A 25,747-nucleotide genomic window follows, 5' to 3' on the forward strand; every position below is an offset into this window, starting at 1 on the left:
CGCAAAAGAGCAATAAATAGGGTCCATCTTCTTATTGACTGAAAAACAACTGTGGAAGAAGATTTTTTATTTAAGTGGAATCATATCCTATCCATGTGTTTCAGTAACTTTTTCCGTGTGTTTTCCAATAATCTGATGAGTTTGGGATGGTTTTACACAATTTGCTCATAATGTCTGTCTCCGTATGTCTGAGCTCACCGTGCTCGTAATTCTGTTCAGACCATGTGGGCGTGTAAATAGTTTCAATTTGTATGCAAATCCTAAGCGGTTGTGTTTTTTATCTTGTAATGACAGAGAATGGAAAAAAAAACCATTTCAACATACAGCAGTTATGTAAATAGCGTTTGTAGATGTGCAGAGAGTGAGTGCTAATTGGTTCCTATTGAACTAGTCGAAAGTTTTTAGTGTTTTTTTCATTTGTTTGTTTGTTTAGTCTAATTTCTGTCTTGCTGTTTTTCTCTCTGCGGGGAATTATTTGATGAATACTTAAAATTCAGAAACGAGGAGTTTTAAAAACCCATCAGTGCAGAATTGAAGTCCAAATCCTTTAACTTAATTCAAGGTGTGAAGAGTCTGCCTGGCACAATGATCAGCTAAGTGCGTACTTATTAACGTTATATTAATCAGTTGAAAATGCCTGCAAACTATTGTGCACGTAGTGTTCTGCATACTGACCAGCTGGCACCGAACACTGAGTCAAATCCCAAGTTTCCTTTACTGCCTGATGACAAGTTTCCTGAACTAAATTTGGAAATCTGGAATCTTGTAGCAGTTGCTCATTTTGTTTCATTTGTTTCATTCGGTTTGTTCCAAGCTGACTCTGTTATGATTCATTTGTGTCATAAAAAGCAGAGCAGACCAACCACGGGCTGATGGTACACATGAGATTTTAGGATGACTAAATCCATCTTCTGATCATGCTTTGAAAAAGAAAGCTCATGACTCATACAAGCAGTGTGCGTGTGCGTGTGTGTGTGTGTGTGTGTGTTTAAACTGTGAAACATAGTCAGCATTCAAGATTCATAAAGGACAATGGTCGAGTATAAACTCTGATGAAAATCAACAAAATGCTGATTAAAGTCACACTTACGCTAAAACCTTTAACTGGAACTCTTCGTGTCCCCAAACCCTGAAATGACTGAGCTCATGAACTCATTGGGAAAGTGTTTACCAAGGTCAGGATAGACTAAGGCTACGTTCACACTGCAGGCGAAAGCGCATCAAATCCGATGTTTTTGACCCTGTGCGACCCATATCCGATCATGGTGTGACAGTGTGAATGGCACAAATCCGATATTTTCTAATCCGATCTGGGTCACTTTCGTATGTGGTACTGAATCCGATACATATCCGATGTTTCAGAAAGCGACTGCTGTTTGATGGTTATGTCGCATTAAATCCGTCTTTTACGTCACCGACACAAGACAGACGTCGATTATCAGCGCCAGAGAAGACATCGCGAACGCTTCCTGGCCATCCAGTGTAGATGTCAGTGAAACTGTTGGGAAGACAACGTGAACATTTTCTTTGTACTGCATAATCTGCAGATTCTGACAGAAATCTGCAGCTATCCTTTGAAGCACCGCTTCTCTAAAACAGCAATAAGGATCATTATTAGGTTATTTACATTATTATGTAAATAACAAAATAACTTAAAGCAAAAATTGGGAAACGTAAAATCCGAAGTCTTTATATTAACTCATTCACTGCCAGCCATTGGCAGTGAATGAGTTAAATCCATTGACTCATTCACTGCCATTGACGGCTATAGACGTCAATGGCAGTGAATGAGTTAAGGGCCATCAGTCAAACGATACTGTTGCTCTGGGTCTAAACAGAGCGCGTTGTGTGTGACGTCTTCTTTTGTGCATGCGGCTGCTTTGGTTCACACTAGAGCGCGTTTGCTGTCGCATTTTATTTGTAGTGTGAACGAGCAGACAAAAAAATCGGATTTGATCAAAAAATCGGAGTTGAGCATTAAGACCTGCAGTGTGAATGTAGCCTTATATATATATACTAAAACTTGCACAGTGGACATCTGGTCTTACTTAAGTCCAAGTCTTGCCCACTGGTGGCTATAGAAAGATGACCCGACTTCTGTCCCCCAGCGCCTAGCTATGGTGGATCTTGAACATGTAAATGGTAATACTGGGAGTTATTTAGGCTTAACAGGATTATGCTGTTTTAAAACATTAGGCAGAGCCAATGTAATTTCTCCTACCTCGGCCTCCTCCGCTCCAGTTAAGTTAAGCTAATCGGCCCCTGGCTCCATGCGCCACTATGAAAGTGGCTTTGACCTTCTCATTATTACACATGTATTAAGATGCATTACATGGTTATTTTGTTGACTGCAAAAGTGTTATTCTGAACATAAAGCACATCCTTTGTCCTAGGCTGTACTCTGTGCCGACCTTTTACCTGTTTGCCAACATGCGCCTGTGTATCCAATCAATCTTGGCAGCTCGCTAATGAGAAGTTCACACTGTTGTAATCACACATTCATACTGGACTAGTCAGCGACAGGCTTGTTAGTTTTGTTTATTTGTTCTGCATTGCTAACTAATTAATAAATCAATGTCGTGAGCATTATTAGAGTGGACACTTGCTTACTTTGCTTTGTTACATGTAAATCATGTCCTGACTGGGAACATTGACAGGCAACTTGAGAGTCAGTCATCCTTAAAGACGGTGGCAAACCTTTGCCTGCACATTGTGTTTCCACACCCACAGATTCACACTGCTGTGGTACATTCGTGAGCAGCAGCAGCTTTAATCAATACTTAATAATGATGCGTCTCTGTGTCAGACAGGCCCCTGGTCACCAGCTATGAACAGAGATAAGATGTAAATGGGGAACACACTGCAGGACAATAAGTCCCTTTTCACATGCTGATATTGATCAGGTACCGTGTGGATGTTCTTTGTTGTGTAACAGTGATTATGGATACGAGCGCGGCAGCGACGGGAACTGCAAGCCAGCCTTCTGGTTCAATCCTTCCACCGTGTCCAGGAGCTGCAGCCAAGGCCAGAACTATTTCAACAGCACGGGGTAAGCACTGTGGGATTTAGTACTAATTCACATTTAAAAGAATATAGTACAGTATGCTGCGCACATTTATGTAAAATGTTTTTGTGAACAAACAGGTCTTTGCAGAGGACTTTTCCACAGTGGGATGTGTTTTCATATCAGATAGGGATCATAGATTTAATATGATCAGTGGAGCAGAAAGCCGATGTTCACAATCTGGTCCCAATGTGGGGATTTAAGCTTCGGCTTATCCTCATAAACATGTCCAGGAAAGAGCTTTGAAATCAGTAACATTAACCTTAATCCTACCAACTCTGGTGCTCACAGGACCCAGAGGCAAACCATTCATTATATTTCACAGGTGCTTTATTCGAAATGTTTTATGTCTTGTTACATGTCAGTCAGTTGGTTTCTAATGACTTCTTGTCTCTGTTTTCTGTTGCTGTTTTAATTTGGGACTATGCAGCTTTAATAGATGAAGCTGTTTATTGGGGTCATGTTCGTCACAGGTCATAAACTGTTGGTGAGTTTGGGGTCCACTCTCTGTCATTTTAGAGGATAACTGCAAAGGGAATTTCTCCTCATTTTCCAAAAGGTGATTTTATTAAAACTATAAAGAGAGACAAAGAAAGGCACTATCAGATCTGCAGCTAGAACACGATAATTTAGGTTATAGCAGCAAAACCTTTGAGGTCAGTGAAGCACGGGTCGGTTTTACTGCTCGTACACTTTCTCTCCCAGAAGAAGATTGTTTTATTCTTTAATTCAAAAAAACCACTGACCGTAAACATCCTCTGGACATGTACAGAGGACGACTAGTGGATATACTGGACAAAGGATTTTGAAATTGAAGCTGCGAGGCAGAATGAAAAGAGGAAGGCCTCGGAGAAGAGACATTGATGTATTGAAGGAGAATATGGAGAGAGTTGGATCGACAAAAGAGGATGCAAGAGACACGGTGAGATCAAGGCGGATAATCCACTGCACTGAAAGAAGAAGGATGTTTCACAGTTATTGTGTGAGGTTACTAAACGCCACCAATCAATCAGTGAATACTGACCATATCTGGTCAATTGATGATTGAGACCAGGGTAGTAATTTGGCAGATCCTTAAATGGAAAACCACTGCAATATATCCTGTTCATGTTCAAATACTTCAATTGGGAAAAGTCGTATATTTGCATTTTTGACGTGATCTTACATTTTCCATTACAATCCATTTTTCTTTGTTATGTCACAGAGATGTGACCTTTTTGTTAGTTTGGAGGCGCCCCGGGGACCGACACCTTGCAAAGCTTAATCACAGTGGGAGTGTTTTATTCACTGCCACTATGATTAAGCTTCCATGGTGTCTCAGCCTTTGACACAGCTTGTGTTGTCAGTTGTCATCCTGTCTGGGAGCCTGTTCAGACACAACAGCTGTGCTCTGTTTAGTTCAACAAAATTCTCTGTAAAGCTCGTGCAGCATAGAGGGATAAAATACTTTTCTTTCCCAAGGTACCGCAAAGTGGTGCTGAACAACTGCACGAAAGGAGTGAAGGAATTGTACACACCCAGAAAGCAGCAGTGTCCCAACAGACCCCCGAAAGGACTCTTGCTGACCACCAAAGATGGCAAACTCACTGCCAGCCTGGGCAGCAATGTCACCTTCATGGTGCATTTGGATGAGGTGAGAACAAATACATCTACATTTAGCTACAGACCTGTCAACTTCAACGCTAATTTATTTACCTCAGTTTTTGCTCAAAGCTGCAATAACAGAATTCTGGCCACCAGGGGGCAGAAAAACACATTCATGTGAACTGTTCTGGATACTTAATATCTTTTGAAGTTGCAGTTATAATGAATTTGTATCTGTGCTTTGGACCATATAAGGGATAAAATGTTCCACTTTCTTCACAACTTTATATAAATTATCTTGTTCTTCTTTTAATTAGGTAGGCAATATGCACGCTACATGTTTGAACTCATTATTATGAAGTGAATGTTGATTGCACAGTTCGATATCGTATTCAGTTTGGTTGCCTGTATGACACCCACTTTAACTGGCAGTTCTGTCTGTGAATGGGTGGTGTAAGATTGCTTGGAAAAAACCGATGCTAAATTGAAATAAAAAGTCTGATTATCATAAGAATCCAATAAAGGTCAGTAAAGGAAGACCTTTAGAGAGAGCTCCGGTAAAGATTTAAAAAGCAACGCTGTGCTGACAGTGTTGCTACTTGCTCACCACAAAAATGCTAAAAAATACAAAACAATGCAGAATTATTATCCAGAAACAACCAGATATGTTTAAACAGGAAGTGAGCTGCAGCAGTGCTGCAGGGAGGGATGCAAATCAAAGTTTTTTTATTGAAACTGTAAATTCAAAGTTTCATAATGTTGTATATTGAACACATCTCATACTACAGTGATTCTTTTGTTTTGAACCACATCTATTATTTGCTCTCTCGATTTGTCTACATATCAACTTACATAAAATTTTAAATTCATTGTTTTTCTTGTTTGTTTGTTTTTTAAATTAAATCATTGATTTCCAAAATTATATATACAGTAATGAAAAAGTTTAGTGAATTATTTAGAGGACTCTAACTGACATGGTGTGAAAAACTAAGTACACTCCCTGCACTTAGACAACGCCACAATCTTTCCTGGAACAAAGGTCTCTGAGAATTCACCCCAAGGTCATATTGTATTATAATCAGAGAAATTCAAAAGACTCGATTATATTAAATGTTGAAGTTTAAGAAAGTGCAATTAGAAGAATACTGAGTGAGTGTGGCTTGTTTGGAAGGGTTGAGAAAGCTTCTTCTCTAAAGAGAACATGGCAGCTAACGTGTTTGGCCATGACAAACACAGCATATCAGCACAAGCACCTCATACTAACTGTGATTGCAGCCATGGCGGGCGGGTGATTTGGGCTTGTTTTGTAACCACAGGACCCGGGTACCTTTCAGTCACTGAGTTGAGCCCATGAACTATGCAGTATTCACGAGTTAAATGGGAGGCAATCTGCTGTGGCAGGACCTTAAGAGAGCTGCACATAAATGAGTGCCTGCAAATCTCAATGAACTGAAGTAATGTTTTAAAGTGTTCAGAATTTACTGCACAAAGGAGTAGAATAAAGATTATTTCAAGTTATTGCTACTAAATGTGGAATTATTGGGTATGCTTCAACCATGACTGTGTATTTTTATAGAGTAACTTTATCATATGACTTGGTGACAATGCTAACACTCTTAAACTCACACACTGAGCCTTCAGTTGTGCTTTTAACTTCAGCTGCAGTGGTGTAGACCAGCGGCCCCCGACCTTTTTTGCACCACGGACCGGTTTAATGTCTGACAATATTTTCATGGACCGGCCTTTAAGGTGTCGCGGATAAATACAACAAAATAAAATGAAACGACCGAGACAAAAACTGTGGTATTCTGTAAATATAATTGTTACGTTCCCCTGAGGGGTCCAGGCGGTGCGGGGGAAGTAACAAAAAGTGTCCGGGTCAGAAAAAGGAGTCAAGGAGGCAAAAGGGTTAAACTACAGAGTTTTTATTAATACTAACTAAAGGAGACAGACAAGCCGCTATCACCATTTAAAGAAACAAACAAAACTCAAGCGTTAGTCAATAAGTACAAAGTCAAAAAGAGTGCAGCTCACTAGCTGCAAACACCGCAAACACTCAGCTAACTAGCTGTAACCACACTAATGACACTCTGGCCCAGAGCTCACCTTTCCCTGGGCTTAAATACTTTTAATTACTGATGTGAGTCAGCTGTGTAAAAGGGAAAGGCGGCACCTCCAGCAGAAGAGGAGTGGGACACGCCCACACAGGCACCTTCAGGAGGAGGCCCTGCCAGGGCCGTAACAATAATAATAAATGCAAATTCACTGTGTAACTTTATTAGGAGCGTCCTCCTGAAATGCACCAACAACACTGAGAGTAACATCCTCCTCTCTGCCCCTTAATGCTCTCTGGTCGCTATGGTAACGCGCAAACATTTCTTTCAAGATAAGACACGACTACAACACGAGAAAAGACCCGGGGGAAACAGAGTTAACGATAACCAGTCCGTGGCCTGGGGGTTGGGGGCCGCTGGTATACAACACAACAATGTCAGTTTTCTTTTTAGCCTAAATGTGCTTACAATGCCTGGATTTACAAATAGTGGCACTAGACACCCGGTGAATTGTGAATCATATGGAATTCCATATTGTGGGATCATTTGGTACATGTGACTTGGGAAACCCAGCATCATAATCGCACTGACGACACAGTTCCTCGTCCACTGGTGAACTAAACTATGTTGAATGGTTGTGCTGAACAGCTGGATGCATCAGTGATTTCTTGTGTTGCTATTTAAAACTCGTGTCCAAATAATATTTTATGATGTCAGGACACATAAAGTAAACTGGTGTTTTTATTACTTCCTAGCAAGCAGTAGGACCAGCTTCACTGTAGGCGGGTTTGTTCACTTACTATCGTGCTTCCCTGAAACCCGAAGCACAAATCCTGAAGTACTTTCTAGGAATGTAACTGAATTCTAAACACTCTGAGGTTTAATAGAGTCAAATCCCTCCAAACCTCCCGTGCAGCGTAAGACTTCTGAGTCAGAGGCAGACACAAAGGACCTCACCGGAGACCCTGTTAGTGAGCGAGAGCTGTTGTGTTCAGAGCCAGGTCTGCCACACTGGCTGGTCACGAGGAAACTGCCTCACATGTGTCTCAGGCAGTATATGGTCTGTGGATAATAACTGCAGGCTTTACGGCGTTAGCAACTGGAGTGTTTTCCTGCCACAGCGGGAACAGCTCAAGGTAAGTGCGCGTCCCCCGGGGTCCGGCCCCAGTTGTCATATTACTGCGTGATAAGTTGAGGAATGGACGCCTGTTTTCTTTCATAAAGAGTGGATTTCTGTGATGGAAAGAGGAGGGGGACAGGAAGGGACGTGGGTGGCAGAACGATGCGATAAAAGAGAAGAAGAGAAGCGCGGGGGTAAAGAATCCTTGTGGCATCAGCCCTATTTGAGAAAATTCTCAAGATGAATTCAAAGTTTAATTTATATTCATGAAGCTTGCGATGGCTGTATTTCTTGGGAAGAGCAAATGGCATACAATTTTAAATGGGAGAAGACCCTGTGGCTCATATCCATATTTAAAAAGACGGTTAGAAAGAACTAAATAATCAACATGTTTGGGTGGATGATCAGATCCGCATCGCTTCTGATTTTGCATTGTTTAGGCAGCCGTCTACACGTCGCAGTAACTATGTTGAGTTGTCAGCTGTTAGCAGAGTGATTTTTTTGTTCTTAAACTGTTCATGAAGGATTGTTTAAGATTTGTTAAAAAACAAAAAACAGCTCACATTGTCCTGACTTTGAGATAAGTGGGTACTGTGTGCATTCTAATTATTATTACGGAGGACGATTCTTAGAGAACTGCAGGAGTTTGACACAAATTGCACTTGGCAGCAGCAACATCATGCTAAATGCAGCAGGTACAAAGCTCATTTTAACTGGGATATGAAGATTAACATTAAACAGGCCACTTAAGAGCTATTTTTACTTTTTGACACATTTCAGGTCAGCCTGATCTAAAAATATCTTTAATTAATTAATTATTAGTCAGTTATTTATTAAAAATCCCCACGTGAATACTTTAAACCCACAAACTAGGGCTGCCCTAAAGGATACACTATTTCATCCTCCTGTTTGACTCTAATTAGGATCATTGCAGATAATCATTATGTTGCATTCAGTGAGGACTAGAACAAGTGACAGTCTTCTTGCAACCAGGGAAGTCTCCCTCTGTTGGCCATTAGGAAGAATGCAGGTTTAAGGTTGTATTGAATTGGCTTCCCTTGTCAGACGTGGAAGCTATGTCTAATTTTTTCTCCACTGTGTTGTTCGAAAATAAACAATTTCTATCTGCAGCGATCTCATTGATTACCATCTTCTGAAAAGGCTGGACATTTATGGGCCTTCACCCACACAATCACAAACAACAGTCTACATACCTTCACTCAAACCTTCAAAAACTCAGCACTTTTTTTAGTCCGATGATTCCAGCTGCTGCTTTTGGTTTCATGGTGCTCCAGATGTTTTCAGCTGGTTAGGGGTCTGGACTCCACAGCATGTCTTTATCCTGTCTTCCTTCTCTCACCCCAAACGGTCACAGCAGATGGCCCCGCCCCTCCCTGAGCCTGGTTCTGCTGCAGGTTTCTTCCAGTTAAAAGGGAGTTTTTCCTTCCCACTGTCGCCAAAGTGCTTGCTCATAGGGGATCATATGATTGTTGGGTTCTTCTCTGTATGTGTTATTGTAGGGGCTACCTTACAATATAAAGCGCCTTGAGACAACTGTTGTTGTGATTTGGCGCTGGATAAATAAAATTGAATTGAACTGAAATGACTGCAGGCTGGCCAGTTCAGCACCCAGATGCTTACACAGCTACAAAGCCATGCTGCTGGAATAGACGCAGTATGAGGTATAATACTTCCCAAAAAAGAGGTTTCACAGACAGGATCACATGTTGCTCTAAAACCTTTTAGCATTGATGATACCTTTCCAGATGTGCAAGATGTCCGTTCCATAGGCAGTGATGCACTCATACCATCAGAGATGCAGCCTTATGAACTACCACTCATAGCAAGCCAGATCGCCCCTCTCTACTCGAGTCTGGAGCCTGTGGCTTCCATGTTTTCCAAAAGGAATCATACATTTCAATTTGTCTGACCACAGAGCAGTTTTCCACTTTTCCTCAGTTCGTTTTAAATGAGCTTTGGCCCAGAGAAGTTGGCAGTATTTCTGGCTCATGTTCACATAGGGCTTCTTCATTGCATGATGGACCTTTAACCTGCATTTGTGGATGGCACAGTGAATTTGTTCACAGGAAAGGATTTGTGGAAGTGCTCCCGAGCCCATGCAGTGATTTCCATGGCACGCTGTGCCCCCCCCGAGGGCATCAAGATCACAGGCATCCAATATTGATTTTCAACCTTGTCCCTTACAGACAGATTTCCAGAGATTCTCTGAAAACGATGAGATATCCAAATAGTTTTATACTAAGGAACACTGGTCTGAAATTGTTCCATCCTTTTTAGATGCAGTTTGTTGCTTCCTTCCATCTTTGCTTCTGAGAAACAGTCTAATGTGTTCTCTTCATACCCAGTCTAGTTACTAAGCTGTTGCCAGCTAATCTAATTAGTTGTGAAACGTTCATCCAGCAAAGTACCACTTACTTTCTGAGCCTTTTGTTGACCCTTTCCCAACGTTTTTGAGACGTGTTGCTGCCATCAAATTCAGAACGAGCTAATATTTTTCATAAAATAGTAAAATGTCTCACTTTAATCATTTGATATATTTTCTGTTCTATTGGCAATAAAATGTGGATTTATGAGTTTTACAAATCAGTGCATTTTACACGATTTTTTTGGAACTGGGTTCTTTTTGACTGATTAGATTTATAAAACATAGTGTGGCAGATTATATCAGATGGCGGCACAAAGTGAGGACTGACTGGATAAACTGCCATCCCTCCTGGTTGCTGTCATGAATCAGATTTGGCTTCAGTTTTCCGACCCAGGCTTTGCCAGCTCTGTGCTTAAGTTGGAGAGGACAGATTGGTGACAGCATGCGTTAGAGAGCCACTGTTTTCAGTTTCATTGTTTCCTTTAACTGCTTAGGTTGTGTTGCAGCTTTCTAATTGCCCCCATAAGATATAAAAACTTGAAACTCTGTGTCAGCTTGATATAAAGTTTTAGTTTCGTCCTTGGTTACTGTATTGATGTATCCATCACTACATTACAAAAAGTTCAATTCTCACCAAAAGTGGCTTTCAGTGATCACACTGTGTTTCCTTCTGGGTTAGTATAATCTCCTTGTGATCTGCCTAACACTTGTTTTGTCAGTCTGAATTTTTATCAGCCACTTCTCTGTTTCACAATCGTGTCACATTTGGGAGAAAATGTTCTACGGTTGTTCTCGCTCATGTTATCTTTTTGCAAAATCCATTTCTGCCCCAGTGGAAAAGCCAGATGAATCTCCTGCCAACAAACATTGTGAATATCGAACATGACAGCCACGACTACTGAGGATTTCCAGCTAAAATATTAACTGCAGTGCTCATTCTGAAGCTCTGTGTAGTCACAACAATTGGAGTACTTGCCCTGACTTGTTTAGCTAGTATCAAAAAATACACATTCAACAACAATCTGTGTAATGATCTCCATACGTATAAATATGTAAAATATTAATATGGTAAATAAACCTGCATTCACTGTTTTTGTTTTATTTTTTATTTTTTCTAACCACTTGGGGGCAGCAGAAGAAGTTGCTGTTGTTATAGTAAATAAATTATTCATTTCAGTTGCTCTAATAGTGTTTTACACAAAAACAACACGAACACATTGTCTTCCTGTGTAGAGTTAATTTAATTCAGACTAAGAGAAGATCATGATGACTTGTTCTTGCTCGTATTCGGACCTCTCACAAGCAGACACAATATGCATGACATCCATCACTCGGCATCAGTGATTGGACTGATTGTTGTGCACTTTAATGCTTTTAGTTATCGTTACTGTGAAACAAAGAGCACATGAAGAAATAACCGATCGCTCGCATTATTAGTAGTTTCTGCAACGCCCACGCTAAGAGCATGTTATGCATTACCGTCATTACCAAATGATTTCCATTAACATCGTCTATACAGATTGATTTTAAGGTTGCTTACACAAATAGCAGCTGGATTTATTAGTAGCATCACTTTCAGATTGTATTTCAGGACTAAAATGAATGAATCATTTTTTCTGGAATGATGCTACGATGCTACTGTTCCTTTGTTTAGTCTTTACCAGTTTTATTTATTTAAATAACATTTTATACATTTGGTGCTTTGTGAAACCAAAACAAACCTGAAAGGATTCTTGGAGCTTTGGAGTGACACCTGTCACCTCACAGCTCTGTTTGTAATGTAAAACTCTATCGCTCCTCGCAGTCGTCCCTGCTGTAATCAGTTTAGCAATATTTTCTATTTAACTGGCATTTTTAGAATTTGTCCAGTCTTATTATTACAGTGCAAACATGAATCCACTGTAGGAGGAACATGACGTGCACTCTGCTGTCAGAAATAGCCTGGGCGATGTTCCAAAACGCTTCACAGCTTTTATTGTCACACAGCACGCTGATACTGTAGATTCAGGTCTGACACACACCTGAACAAATGCCGGTCTCATGTATCCAAACCCCTGTCCACATACAGCAGCTGTTTCAGTGCAAACCCAGTCTCAGGGTTCCAGCCATGATGTGTTTGGATTTGCTCAACCCTGAGAGATACACGAACACAAAGAGTGACATTTAGAGAGACGGGTCAGCATCGCTCTCATGCAGATTAGTGAATCCCGCTGTGGCTGATACAGCGAGGAGCGTGAACAGAATGGCCAGCAGACGCCGAGAAGAGCTGAGTGACATCAGCACCACCGAGCTCGAGTCTTGTTTGCATGCCAGCTCATTACACTTGGAAACAATACCCGTGCTGTCAAACCCTGTTCTTAGCTTTTCTCTATTCTCTCCAGCCACTTATCACAGATTTCATTTTCCAGACAGAGTGACATGAAAAATGCCCCAAAGCCCACCAAACCTCCTGTGTTTGAACACACGCAAGCACACAAAGGAGTGACTGGTAGAGAGGGATGGAAAGAGCAAAGGAGCAGGAAAGAGAACAATGAATTTATTTGGTTCTAATGTGAGTTTTGGCAGAGCTGGCATGCTAATGCAGTGTTACAAATTAAGATCCCAGTTGTATTGTGCTACAGTGTGCCAAGGGGAGGCTGGGAGTTTGACTTCACAGGCCTGAGAGGATGAGTTCAGGTTTGGTCGCCGTGGCAGCTGGAGCCACCAACACTTGCGCTGTGTGTTTATCCACCGACGGTGCCAGATGTGATTCTCAGAGGAAACCGTGCAGGCAGCGGAAGGATCGCACATCCTGCAAAGGCAAACACGGCGGGATCACAACACAAACTCACATGTGCATACAAAATTAATTTTTCTCCTCTTCTGCTGCACGTGCCACAAAGCAATGAAAATAATTTATATACAGCACTTTTATACAATTCAATATGATTAATATATTAATAAATAAAACTTTGAAGTCATTTCATTCTTGAGTTAACTTGCAACAAATCATCCGCCTGCAAAGATGCTTCGAAGAGCTTTTTTCAACCTTTAATAGCAGAATGTTTATGTGTTTGCTCTGCAAATGAATTCTTTATTTGCTAAATTTGAGCAAATTAAAGAGCATCAATTATTGTTTGGTAAAACTAGTCTTTCTGCTTAACTGGTCAGACAAAGCTTTAGGAAGCAGTGACATGAAGAGAGTAAACACTAGTGCTTAATCTGAGAGAAATGATTCAAAGAACATTTGTGAAACTGTGTCATTAGAAGTAATACTTGGAAGGAAACAGACACAATATAGTGACTGTCCTGTCCTTTTTATGTACTATAAAGCTGTTTTGTGCCAACAATGCAAAGATGAGCAACCTTGTAATCTTGCTGTCGACTTAAGTTATATAAAGTATATCTGTATAAAAAGGCATAGTTAGTGTTTAAGTTAAGAACACGTAAACTAGTTGAAAATTATCTTCCATCTCTTGTGAACTAAGATCACAAATCACACTGGATTTCCTGACTGAACTTGTTTTGTTTGAATGCTCATGAATCCGTTTCAGGTTTGGAAATAGAAGGTGGTGTTTAAACATCGGGCAGGTGTTGCAGAAGAAGCTAAAGAAAGGCTGACAGCTCTCAAACATACCTGAAACAGTGTTTTGTTGAGGTCAACCTCTGCCTAACTGAGACGTGGATAACTGCTGGTGATTCCAGAACTTTTGCCTTCAGACTGCTGCTCTTTTAATGTCCAACACACATCTGATCGAGGTGGAGGAGTTGCGACCATCTTCAGAAATCGCTACAGGTGTAAACAGGTTTCATTCAAATTTTATTTTTCCAGTTTTGAGCTGTTGCTATTTGAAATAGCCTGTTCTCCCCCTGTACTGTGCAAAATAATATACAGGGCCCCAAAATACAGTAAGGACTTTATAATGGAATTTGCTGCATTTCTGACTGAAGTCACGATAAAATATGACTCCTTTCTTATTGTCAGGGATTTTAATATTCACGTGTGCTGTCTAGAAAAGCGCATGGTTAAAGACTTTTTGAATCTTACTGATTCTTTTAATTTAGTTCGATGTCTGTTCTGCACCCACACAACAGTGTGGCCACACTCTCGATCTAGTTTTAGTGCACGCATTGCCTGCTTTTAATCTGAAAGTCTCTGACCCTGTTTTCTCTGATGCCGGTTCTGTTTGACATCTCTTTGTCTAGAAATGGATTCAGGGGGCATGTCCCTGTTCAGCCATCTCGTTTGTTAAATTCTTTCACTGCAGCACAGTTCTCCACCTACTACACTCAGTTCTCTATTCCTGACACACTCCAAAACGTAGAGGAACTCAGTTCTTGGTTTCATACCTTGGCTATTGTTGCCTCTCTAAAAATCAGGCATCCTAAGACTAAGTTTGAACCCTGGTTGAACGATGAAGCCCGTGCTGTGAGGCCTGAAACCTGGGCTAGATACAAACACTGTTGAAAACTTTAGACCAATATCTAAGCTGCCCTTTTTATCTAAAGTCTTGGAAAAAGTAGCAAGTAACCAATTGATCCCGTACTTGAATGCGCAAAATATTCAGGAGATTTTCCAATCTGGTTTTAAAGCAATGCATAGCACTGAATCAGCACTTTTAAGAATTTTTAATGATATATTTTTATCATGTGATTCTGGTGAAAGGCTCATTCTTATCTTACTCGATTTAACTGCTGCATTTGACACTGAAGACGATGAAATTTTAATCTCGCATTTGGAGCAGTGTGTCGGTGTAACAGGTGTGGCTCTGAAATGGTTCAGGTCTTACTTAACAAATCAAACCTTTTCAGTTCACTTAGGAAACTGTGAGTCCTCCCGTGCTCCGCTGTCTCATGGAGTACCGCATGGTTCCATTCTGGGTCCCATCCTGTTTTCACTGTATTTACCTCCCTTGGGCTCAATTTTTAGGAGACACAGACTCTCTTTTCACTGTTATGCAGATGACTGCCAGATTTATGTTCCTCTTAAAAAGAAAGATGTGTCGTCTGTAAATCTTTACAAACATGTCTGGAGGACGTCAAGTCCTGGTTGGCGCTAAACTTTCTTTGTTTTAATGATTCTAAGACTGAAGTAATGGTGTTCAGACCTGCCTCCACTGCTGTTCAGTGTGTTGATTTGCAAACCCTGAAATCATTTTGTAAACCAGAGATTGTTAATCTGGGTTTTAAAATGGATCCTGAACTTAAGCTTGAAAGCCAGATCGGGTCGGTTGTACAGTCTAGTTTCTTTCATCTGAGGCAGCTGGCCAAAATTAAGCACTTTCTGGATTACGGCTGGATTATTATTATTATGGGGTGAGTCGACCTTCTGCTTTTCGACTGCAGCTAGTTCAGAATGCCGCTGCACGTCTTTTAACTGGCACTCGTAGATGCGAGCATATCACCCAGTTTTATATTCACTTCACTGGCTGCCCGTGCAATTTAGGATCCTTTTTAAGCTGCTTTTATTTGTTTTTAAATGTTTGTCCAATGCTGCCTCTCTGTACCTCTCTGAGCTTCTTCATCCATACATACCTTCGCGGTCCCTCAGGTGGGCAGACCAGCTCTTCCTGAGCGTGCCCAGGACTAATCGTAAGCTCAGAGGGGATCGGGCGTTTGCTGTGGCAGCACCAAAACTGTTGATTGACATGTTAGTAGATATCGAGGTCTACAGATTAGTGGATATTGGATCAGTTCTCTTAGTCATCATGTTTGGGTGAAAAGATGTGAAGCAACTTTTCAAACAGCCAGATCATCAGTGCCAGACAGCCTGGTGGGAGCATCGCTGAGGTGGCTTGAGGAGTGCAGCTGGTCAGCTTGATCTGTGGGATTTTACAGGATCTGCTGCTGACATCTTGCTGCCAGAAATGCTGGGCACTTCCATTCATTCAGCCACTGGGTGTGTCGTATGGCAGCACACAGCAACAAGCATTTCTCTCCTCATTTATGCAAATAGTGAAATTCAATCATGTGACTATTGTCCACGGTCAATCATAATCACCGTTTTTTATTTGGATTATTAGTAGGTTGTTAAAACTTTTATTTCATGTATAATTATTATTGAAGCTCATCTCCTTTTCTTCATCCTAATGGCATCATGGTCATTGTGTACTTCACCAGAAAGGCTCCTGGTCCCCTGGGTGGGGCCTTTCTGCATGAAGTTTGTGTGTGTTCCTTTTGTTTGCATGACTTTCCTCCACGAACTTCAAAGACTTGCATTGTAGGTTAATTATCATCTACTTCACATCGATGGCTATGTGTATGAGCTAAAGCACTTAATGTGTACAGAGACGGACTGTCTTTAAATGAAAATTTAAAGAACTTTGAGGGGTCATTAAATCAGCACAATATAAAAATGTCAGTTGTTCCATTTCATCTTTTATACCTAGGACTTCACCAAAAAACAAGTTCTTTACAAGTGCTTTCAGAACAGACTGAAACGTAAGCCCCTAGAACTTTGAATTTGCCCTCACAAGCATACTTGAAGTGCTTTAGATTAATGAGCTATATTTGGCTTTCGTTGAATCCAACCCATGCCAGCCTTCTCTCCTCAGGGAAGCAGACTCTCCTGACTCACTCACAGCCTGCTTCCCGGCCATGAATTGGATGTGATTGGTCAGTGTTAAAGCGCAAATAACCTCACCTGCTGATACTTTGTTACCATTCTGTGCTATTAGTCTCACAATCTCTTTTAGCACTTTGCACCATGCTGCTGCATAATTGCGTTCTTGCGTCTGGTCAACAAAATGCTGCTTCTCTCAGTGTGCTCATGCACCTTAAGTTTGAGGTATGGTTTAAGATGCCTTTGTTTTGATAAAATCAGATTAAAGCCACACTGTTGTATCTAACTTGTAGTGGCTCCACAGTGTTGCAGTTTATGTGTTTGCCTAGGAAGGGAAATATCCCCTGGTTTGGTCCTGACAGGAGGCACGTGTGTTAGAAATGTTACCTCTGCCTGCATCACTCACATTGTCGTGGCTTCTGTTTTTCCATCTCTTCAGTGCAGCTCTTCCCTGTAAAGCAGCCACATTGCAAAACTCATTTCAGTAAAAGTGTTTGTCTATAGCTTGAAGAAACGCTGGTGTGCTGTGTTTCAGGGGGACTCGCTGCGGACCAACATCCAGCTGGATTTTGGTGACGGCACAGCAGTTTCATACTCCAATCTGAGCTGGACCGAGGAAGGGATCAAGCACGTCTACAAGTCTGCCGGAATATTCCGTGTCACGGCGTTTGCAGAGAACACGCTCGGTTACGACACCACGACACTCTACCTGCACGTCACATGTAAGTGTCCACACTGTCACAAACACAACGCGTGCTGTTGCTTTCAACTGAAATCCTCTCTGAGAAGATGACTGCTGCTGTTCACTCTCTGTTTCATCGACATAAGAGACAAAACTGTCGATGCCGTCATCTGAGTCAACTTTTAGTTTGCACTCAAAGCAGTTAACTTAGTGCCCAGAAGCAGAGTGTTAGTAGACTTTTAATACTTTGTTTGCTTTTCAGGCCACAAAGCATTACTGATAAACACAGATGTGTATGACTACGTCCATGAACATCAGTTAATGATGCGTTTCCTGTCTGTATACAGTGTGTTAAGATAGGAGAATGTTTATAATGTAGGAACAGAATGAGACTTTACAAACTGAACGGTCTGTAAAATCTCATTTTAAAAGCTCTGTTTTATTCTGACCCAGACGTGCTCATATTTTGTTATTGATTTGGTACAATGCACACACATACCCACTAAAGTTGTGTTAGGTAAGATGATAAAATGTTCAGATTTCACCCTCCAGCATGAACAGTAAGGTTGAAAGAAGGTTACACCAGGATGTAGCAAAGAGTTGTTAAAGATGGGTCAGTTTATTGGCACTGGTAAAGGGGTTAAAAAGAGAAATGTACATTTTTGTTGTTAAGAATATAATTTTATGTAAATTCACAAATACTGTTATGTTAAAAGAATATAGAAATTCTAATGTGCTTTTTGGTATTTTGGGCTTCCGGCACACTGTAAATATGTGGTTATGTAGTTGAGGAGTCAGAAGCAACACAGGTTTCTGACCGAGTCCCGCCATGTTAAATTAAACCTTCATTAAACATCTCTTTTGAAAGAAAAGTACCCGGTCTTGCTCGTGTTTCAAATGCCTGTTGCTGGACTGACTTCTAAAGGTGGTACAAAAGAGTGAAACAGAGCCCGACGGGCCCGTCATACTAGCTCAACCCTGTAGATCCAAACCATCAAATAATAGCCAGAAAATTTAGATTTTTTGGAACTGAGATGTTTTCTGAGATGTATTTTCATTATGTATTTATTATATCTTTGTTGTATCACATTTGATACATTGGGCATTTTTGGCAACTTTTTTGTTAACAGCAATGTTAGTTTTAGACCAAACAAAGAGTTTTGTCAATAACATTTTGAAATTATGGAAGGTATTGATCAGAGAGACAGATCTCAGAAACTCGTATCAAATATGATACAAAGGACATTAAAGGGTTAAGAAGAGAGGTGATGATTAGTGAGCAGCAATCCAACTTCCTGCTGAGAAACAGCACTGCAGATGCAATGTTTGTTTCGAGAGTGTTGATGAACAAATGTAGATGACGTCAGAAAAGCCTCACTGTGTATTTGGAGATCAAGAGAAAGCGTATGACAGGGTGCCAAGAGAGAAACTGTGGTACTGCATGAATACGTCAGGAGCAAAGCGCAGAGTATGTGAAGGGCTGCAGGACATGTATGAGAACAGAGGGATGGTGGTGAGGTGTGCAGTGAGTGACAGATGGGTTCAAAGTAGGGGTGGGATTACATCAGGGATGCTCTGAGCCCTGCTTGTTTGCAGTGGGGATGGACAGGCTGACAGATGAGGTCAGGCAGGAGTCTCTGTGGACTCTGATGTTTGCCAAAGACATTGTGGTCTGTAGTGAGAGTAGGGAGCCTGGAGAGGTGGAGGTATGCTCTGGAGTAAAGAGGAATTAAAGGCTGTAGATGCAAGACAGAATAATTCAATTTGATTTGCAAGTCCAAAGACATGCAGCTTGTGGGGATAGGTTAATTGGATAATCCAAATTGCCACTAGGTGTGAATGTGAGTGCGAATGGTTGTCTGTCCCTGTGTGTTGGCCCTGCAACAGACTGGCGACCTGTCCAGGGTTCAGTTTTATTTATATAATGCCAAATAAGGACAACAGTCACCTCAATGTGATATGTGAGAATGTACATGCGTGAGAATGATGGGGAGACAACTGCAACAGTGGAGATGGATGACCGTCGAAAGCAACGTACAGGAGAGAGGTGAAGAAGAGAGTGCAGACAGGGTGGAGTGGGTGGAGACGAGTGAGAGGAAGGATATCAGAAAAGAATGAAAGGGAAGGTTTAGGATGATAGTATGACCTGCCATCAGTCAGTATGGTTTAGAGATGGTAGCACTGGGAAAAACATGGGAGGCTGAGCTGGAGGTACTGAGATGGAGAGATGAGATGGTTTGGACATGTGCAGAGCTGGGATTGTGAATATGATGGACAAAAATGTTGAATTTGGGCAGGAGAAATAGAGGGAAACCACAGAGAAGATTCAGGGATGTAGCGAAGGAGGCTTTAGAGGGTTGGTGTGACAGAGGAGGATGCTGGGACAGGGTGTGATGGAGGAAGAGGATCTGCTGTGATTTGTTTGTTTTTCCTTTTTTTAATTATTTAGACAAAAGAGTTGATCGCCTGGATATCACCCACCCAGCCAACATTAGCTTTGCTACTTAAGACCAGAATACTTTCTGAAGACATGAAGACGTTTGTGTCAGAGTCAGTAATGTTGGGACATGACTGTTGGTTCATATAAATGATGTAGTGTTGCTCACTATTTATACTGGAGATGGAAGAGAGACCTTCAGGCAATAGCAGGGATTTTTGTAGAAAGTCGCTGCTTCCTGTCTTCAAATAAATGAGAGAAAGCCTTTAGATGGATGGTCAGATGCAGTCCTTTTGGACATCAGCAATAAAAAAAACATCAAATGAAATTAAGTCACTTAATGCATTTTTTTGATCAGCAGTAAAATGTTTTTTCAGATGTGGATTTCACGGTACTTAGCTCCAGGTGGTATATTCGTTCACCTGAACGGCAACCACACTGTTGATCCACGCTAAACTCATTTCAAGTGAACTGTGCTCACCTATACAGGGTTTGTAATACAGCAGCTGTGATAAACAAGTTTTGGGAAAAAGGTCATAATAAACTTGCTTATGCAAGGTTTTACTGTGAGGAACAAACAGAGAAGTGAGCTTTTAAGGCCACTGCAGCTAATAGGCAGTTATCTGAGGATACGGCATCACAACAATGGATTACTTTTAAAGTGGAGCAGGTTTTACGCAGCAGCACAAATAACAAATTACTGGATCGTCATGCCTTCTAGCTTCTGTTCAGACAGCAACAAAACAGTGTATCACTTTAACTTTCCATGGAAATTATTCAAGCTGCTTTCTGTAAGTGTTGAATTGTCTCTCTGTTATTTTTGCTGATTTTTTTCAGTCAATTTTTTTTTCCAACAATATCTTTATTATTTTTTTTTACATTTTAATGACTTACAAACAGTCCAACATTCTAAATACTACATGTTTTCAGTCAATTTTAATTTAACCTCCTAAATTAAAAGTCAGCCAGCCTGCGCTGTATGTATATATTTCTGACAGGAACAATTTCAGCTGGATTTATTTCACAGTGTAGGTGATGCTTTCAGGGAGAAACGCCAAAAACTACTACAAACGATTTCTCAGCTGAGCATATTTAATACCAAACGATTCTCTCACCTTCTCCCATTCATACAAAGATACAGTACACACACACACACACACACACACACACACACACACACACACACACACACACGCAGCATCTGAAGTTGGGGATAAAGATTAGTTCTGCTTAAACAGGATGAGCGCTAATAGAAGCCTCGGAGAAATGAGCACTACACGAACCTTTCGTTGGAGTTTTTCCATAAAAACAGTGTATTACATTTGTCCATGGCAGCAAACTTCATCTCTACGATTAGTGTAAACCATCCCAGACCCCTGTCAGGTCCCATTAGGTTCTTAGTGGGGAGGTTTGCAGTATTACCCAGAAGGTATTATGTCAAAAAATTCATGATGGTGTCAACATTTTTGGGAGTTTTTTGCTCGTCAGCACTAGTATCAGAGTGAAATGGTTCTGTTTTCTGTCAAACAATAATGTTACATATGTGCAAAAAATAGCTAAACTATCTGTTTGCCTGCTATATGTTTCATCTACATTTTCACAGACAGTAGCTGTCACCTGAAGTTTGCTCCCGTCACGTTACACCAGAATAAATATCTCAGAGTTGATGACATGAGACATTGGGAGTAGAGCTTATTCCTTCATGGAAAATTCAGGTCAGATGAATGAGTACTAGCACTGAAAATATATAAATAGTGTTAACTTATTAAAAGAAACCAGCAAACGTCCACTCCTGTTTCTTAAAGAATAAAAGGCGGGGTTTGTATTTAAAGACATTCACTTTTCTGGCTCAGCTGCAGTTTTGTTGAACTCTGACTGCTTCACACTGTGACAATTGGTCAGAAATGTAAAATGCAGTAAGAAAAGTCCAAACTATCCAAGTAAACATGTCAGTTGCGTCTCTTAATAGTCACGCAGCTTGATGGAAGCAGGCAGTGTGTGCAGCTACAGGTTAAATTTGGTATATCCTCCTCCAAATCACTCCACAGATCTTTTTAAGATTTAAGCTAATTAAGAAAAGTCACAAAGTGTGGTTTTGACGTTTTCAAAAGTTTGCCTTTATGCTTTGTAGATTAGAGATTAGATAAAACTTTATTAATCTCTCAGGTGGATTCCTCTGGGAAATTCGTTACGGGCAATTGCAAAGAGCAAAACTTACATTACAAGTGCTAGCACATGGTCCACTTTGGTGGGGTTCCAGTTTGTCACGTACCTCCCAGTCTTGGTAATTTGGCACGCTCAGCCGGGTTCAAACGCTCAGGCAGCCTTTCCAGTGCAGGAGGACGGACATTACACAGGAGAAGATGAATGGAACAGCTGGAAAAGATGAGGCATTTTGCAGAGAAACCTCAGCAATCATTTTGTCACCGGGGCGCTTCTTCCTATCGCAGCGCTAAGACGGTGATCTTTACTGAGTCGCTCTCATTGAGAGGACGACTGCGGCGAGTCAAGCCTTCGTTAAATCGTTAGTATAAATGTTTACTGTGTTGATGTCATAGTTCACATGAATATCAGTCTCAAAGTTAGTTTAACCTGCTTTCTGGAATAGACCCAGGTGGACCTTCACTATAATAATTTATAGTGTACATAAATATAAATGAGTGTTATCCAACTGGGCATCTTTGGATCATTAGAGTTCTGTCTGTGATGCTCCTTAGCTTATAATATAAAGTGCCTCGAGATGTCTGTTGTTGTTCCATATAAATAAAACTGAATTTTCTGTTAGATGATTATAAAGAAGTGCATAAAGTGGATTTTGTGGTGTGGAGATAATAAAGAACAAAAAAAATAGAACTGTTTAATTCAACTTATCAGTTTATCAAACCATAATGTGCAGAAATGCAAACTCTATTTAAAACCCTTGTTTTGCCACAGAGAAAGCAATTACTTCTGTCAACTGTTTAAAAACACAGCACAGCAGGCAGAAAGAAAACTCTTCCATTTGCTGATTATTTTCTCTCCAAAATACAAGGCTGGAATAATTTAAAACAAACATGCGCCCAACTTAGAATAGTCATTATTAAGAAATGTACCGTCACAACTCGGATGAAGAAATAAATATGAATATGAATGAGAACAAGATCACACGAACATACAGTGTTTCATCTTCTGCCATCGCAGTGTGTGCATGGTTATAACAGGCCGCCATATATGTCTCACCTATTAGGCAGTCTCATTACACCTGCCAGCAGACTCGCACAGCCTAATTGGGAAGGTCTGTCTGACATGCATCGCAGTGATTGCAGTATAGAATTAGGCAATAAACTGCAGGGGGGGCTTCTATTACTCACACTGATAGATGTGACAATTATCTTGTTTCGAGTGACATAAAAAGTCCCCGACTGTTTAACTGTCCTCATAAAGATAAACTTTCTCAGTAATGTTGGATTGAGTTGCATCAACATGGTTACAGAAGTAAAGGTGTTACATTTTAGAGGATTTTCATCCATCACGTCGTAGTAACGGACACTCGGCTGCACCTTGAGAGTTCCTCACTATGAGTTTATATGATATTTCTTTTCACAGTGTTTGCATTTATCCATTTTTCTTAACCCACTTATTCTGTCCAGAGTTTGGGGGGCTGGGATGGGAGTGTGTCTTTACCCAAACTGCACCAGACATGTAGAGAAACAGAGACAGATGTATTCACCTCAGGTGCAGATCTTTGAACTGTGGGAGGAAACCCGAGTGCACTGAACAAGCTTCGCACCCCATGTACCGCCAACTGCCTTTTTTGTATTTGAGTGAGAAGCACGATCTGAAGTCTGCCTCATTAACTGAATCCGTGTACGATATCAACCCGTCTGTCCTGTTTCTTTCTTAGGTCCAGTGGAGCATGTCCAGCTTCTTGCTCCCTTTGTGGTCATAAGAAACAAGGAAGTGAACATCACAGCGGTGGTCTTACCCAGCCACTCACGCACAGTCACTTACTTCTGGTGGTTAGGAAACAATACTGAGGTAACGTCTGCAAAGAAAGACTCATTAAAGACATTTTCATTGAAATTTCTGTGGCTTGCGATTTAGATTTTAGTTGTTATTTTTTTAAGCTGTATAGTAAGTGCTGCTGTTAGTAGACTGCTTAATATAAATGCTCTTATCTGTGCTTGAGAAGTGTTTTTAATGTTTAAGAAGAACAAAGCAACAAAAGAGAGATCCAGAGCCAAGTCCTCAAAAGTGATAGAACATGTCTCGTGTGCTTAGAGCTCGCTCAGGTTAACATTAGCTGAAAGGTCGTCTCGTGTCTTAATCACATAGTGATGCTTGGTCAGGATCTCTCGGCATCACATTTTTACACTCATTATGTATTAAAAAGCCAATTAGTGTCATTTTTGATTGGACAGGGCAGATTGACAGACTTAATACAGAGCTAATAAACTTGTGTAGGACCTCAGGTTTGATGCTTGTATTATAGAAATTACTATGATAATGAATCAGAACCAAGACTCACACGTTTGTCCGGTTGTTAGGTGATGATGATGAACCCTGCTTCCGGGTCCAAACTACTCTGTGTTTATTGAGGCTGTTGTGTTTCTAACAGGTTTTAATGTTTTGTATCTTGTTCTATTTAATCTGAACAAGAACCTAAAAACAGTCAGTGATCACTGTCGGCCTCTCTGAGTTTGGTTGATTGAATCTTTATTTTGAACATGTTGAAAAAGTATAACAACATAGAATTAAAACCAGACAAACAAACAAAGCAAAACAAAAGGAAAATGAGCAACCACAAATAACTTTCATGTTCAAAAAGGAGCAGGAAGAAGCATAAGCTTATTTAATCCCACCCCCTTTTCCACTATCTAGTAATCAACAGAATACAGAAATCCTCCTTACAATTACATTATATGTTACATGTATTTAAAAATAATAATAATTATATGTATATCTATCTTTCTATCTATCCATATATACACATACACACATATACTCATTTTCAAAAACCCCAGTTACACCTCAAAGGATACACAACCTACAGATATATACACCCAAAATACACGTGCACCCACACACACATGAAAATATTGGACAAGGACACCCTGTCAAATCTCTCCCTCGTCCCTCGTCTCCTTAAACTGCTGTTTAAACTGCGCCATGCTTGGACTTTGCTTCATATCTTTACTTAGTCTGTTCCACAGCTTCACTCCACACACAGAGATGCGAAAACCTTTTAATGTTGTACGGATACGAGGATGTTTTAAATTTAATTCCCCCCTCAAATTGTATCCCCGTTCTCTTTTAGAAAACAGTTTTAGAATATTGTCAGGAAGCAGGTTATTTATTGCTTTATACATAATTTATGCAGTGAGAAAATGAACCAGATCTGTGAATTTTAGAATTTTTGATTTTAAGAATAGTGGATTTGTATGATCTCTGTAACCAGTTTCATGGATTATCCTTATGGCCCTTGTTTGTAATATAAAGATTGATGATAGCAGACGTTTGTAAGTATTGCCCCAAACCTCTGCACAGTAATTCAAATACGGTGCAATCAGGGAACAATAGAGAATGTGTTTGACTTTACTCAAGATTGAAACACTTCTTCCAATTTTGTTATCTATATGATTTATATGTGACTTCCAGTAATATTTTTTTCCTATAATCAGACCAAGAAACTTATATTCAAGTACTCTTTCAATTTCCACACCATCTATATGAATTCGCACTTGCATTTCTAAGGGAATTCCTAAATAAGACTATTTTAGTTTTACTTAGATTTAGCGATAGTTTGTTCCTGTTAAACTATTTTTCAATTTTGCACATTTCTGAAGTAATTGTATCCAGCAGCTCCTTTAGATTCCCACTAGAACAAAAAATATTTGTGT

The 25,747-nt window shown here is 40.4% G+C and overlaps 1 protein-coding gene across 8 annotated transcripts in view; it reads left to right on the plus strand.

Annotated features, from left to right (window-relative positions):
• The window catches only part of LOC113023564 (VPS10 domain-containing receptor SorCS3-like), a 247,646-nt gene that overhangs the window by 200,497 nt on the left and 21,402 nt on the right, over positions 1–25,747 (plus strand). For all 8 annotated transcript variants that reach the window (XM_026169671.1, XM_026169675.1, XM_026169674.1 and 5 more), the window contains 4 exons: positions 2,936–3,049; positions 4,526–4,697; positions 17,285–17,471; positions 23,752–23,885. In XM_026169671.1, coding sequence (XP_026025456.1) covers positions 2,936–3,049; positions 4,526–4,697; positions 17,285–17,471; positions 23,752–23,885 — 607 coding nt within the window. The remainder of the gene's footprint in view (positions 1–2,935; positions 3,050–4,525; positions 4,698–17,284; positions 17,472–23,751; positions 23,886–25,747) is intronic.

The sequence above is a fragment of the Astatotilapia calliptera genome, chromosome 6 (genome assembly GCF_900246225.1).
Source record: "Astatotilapia calliptera chromosome 6, fAstCal1.2, whole genome shotgun sequence".
NCBI classification, from domain to species: domain Eukaryota; kingdom Metazoa; phylum Chordata; class Actinopteri; order Cichliformes; family Cichlidae; genus Astatotilapia; species Astatotilapia calliptera.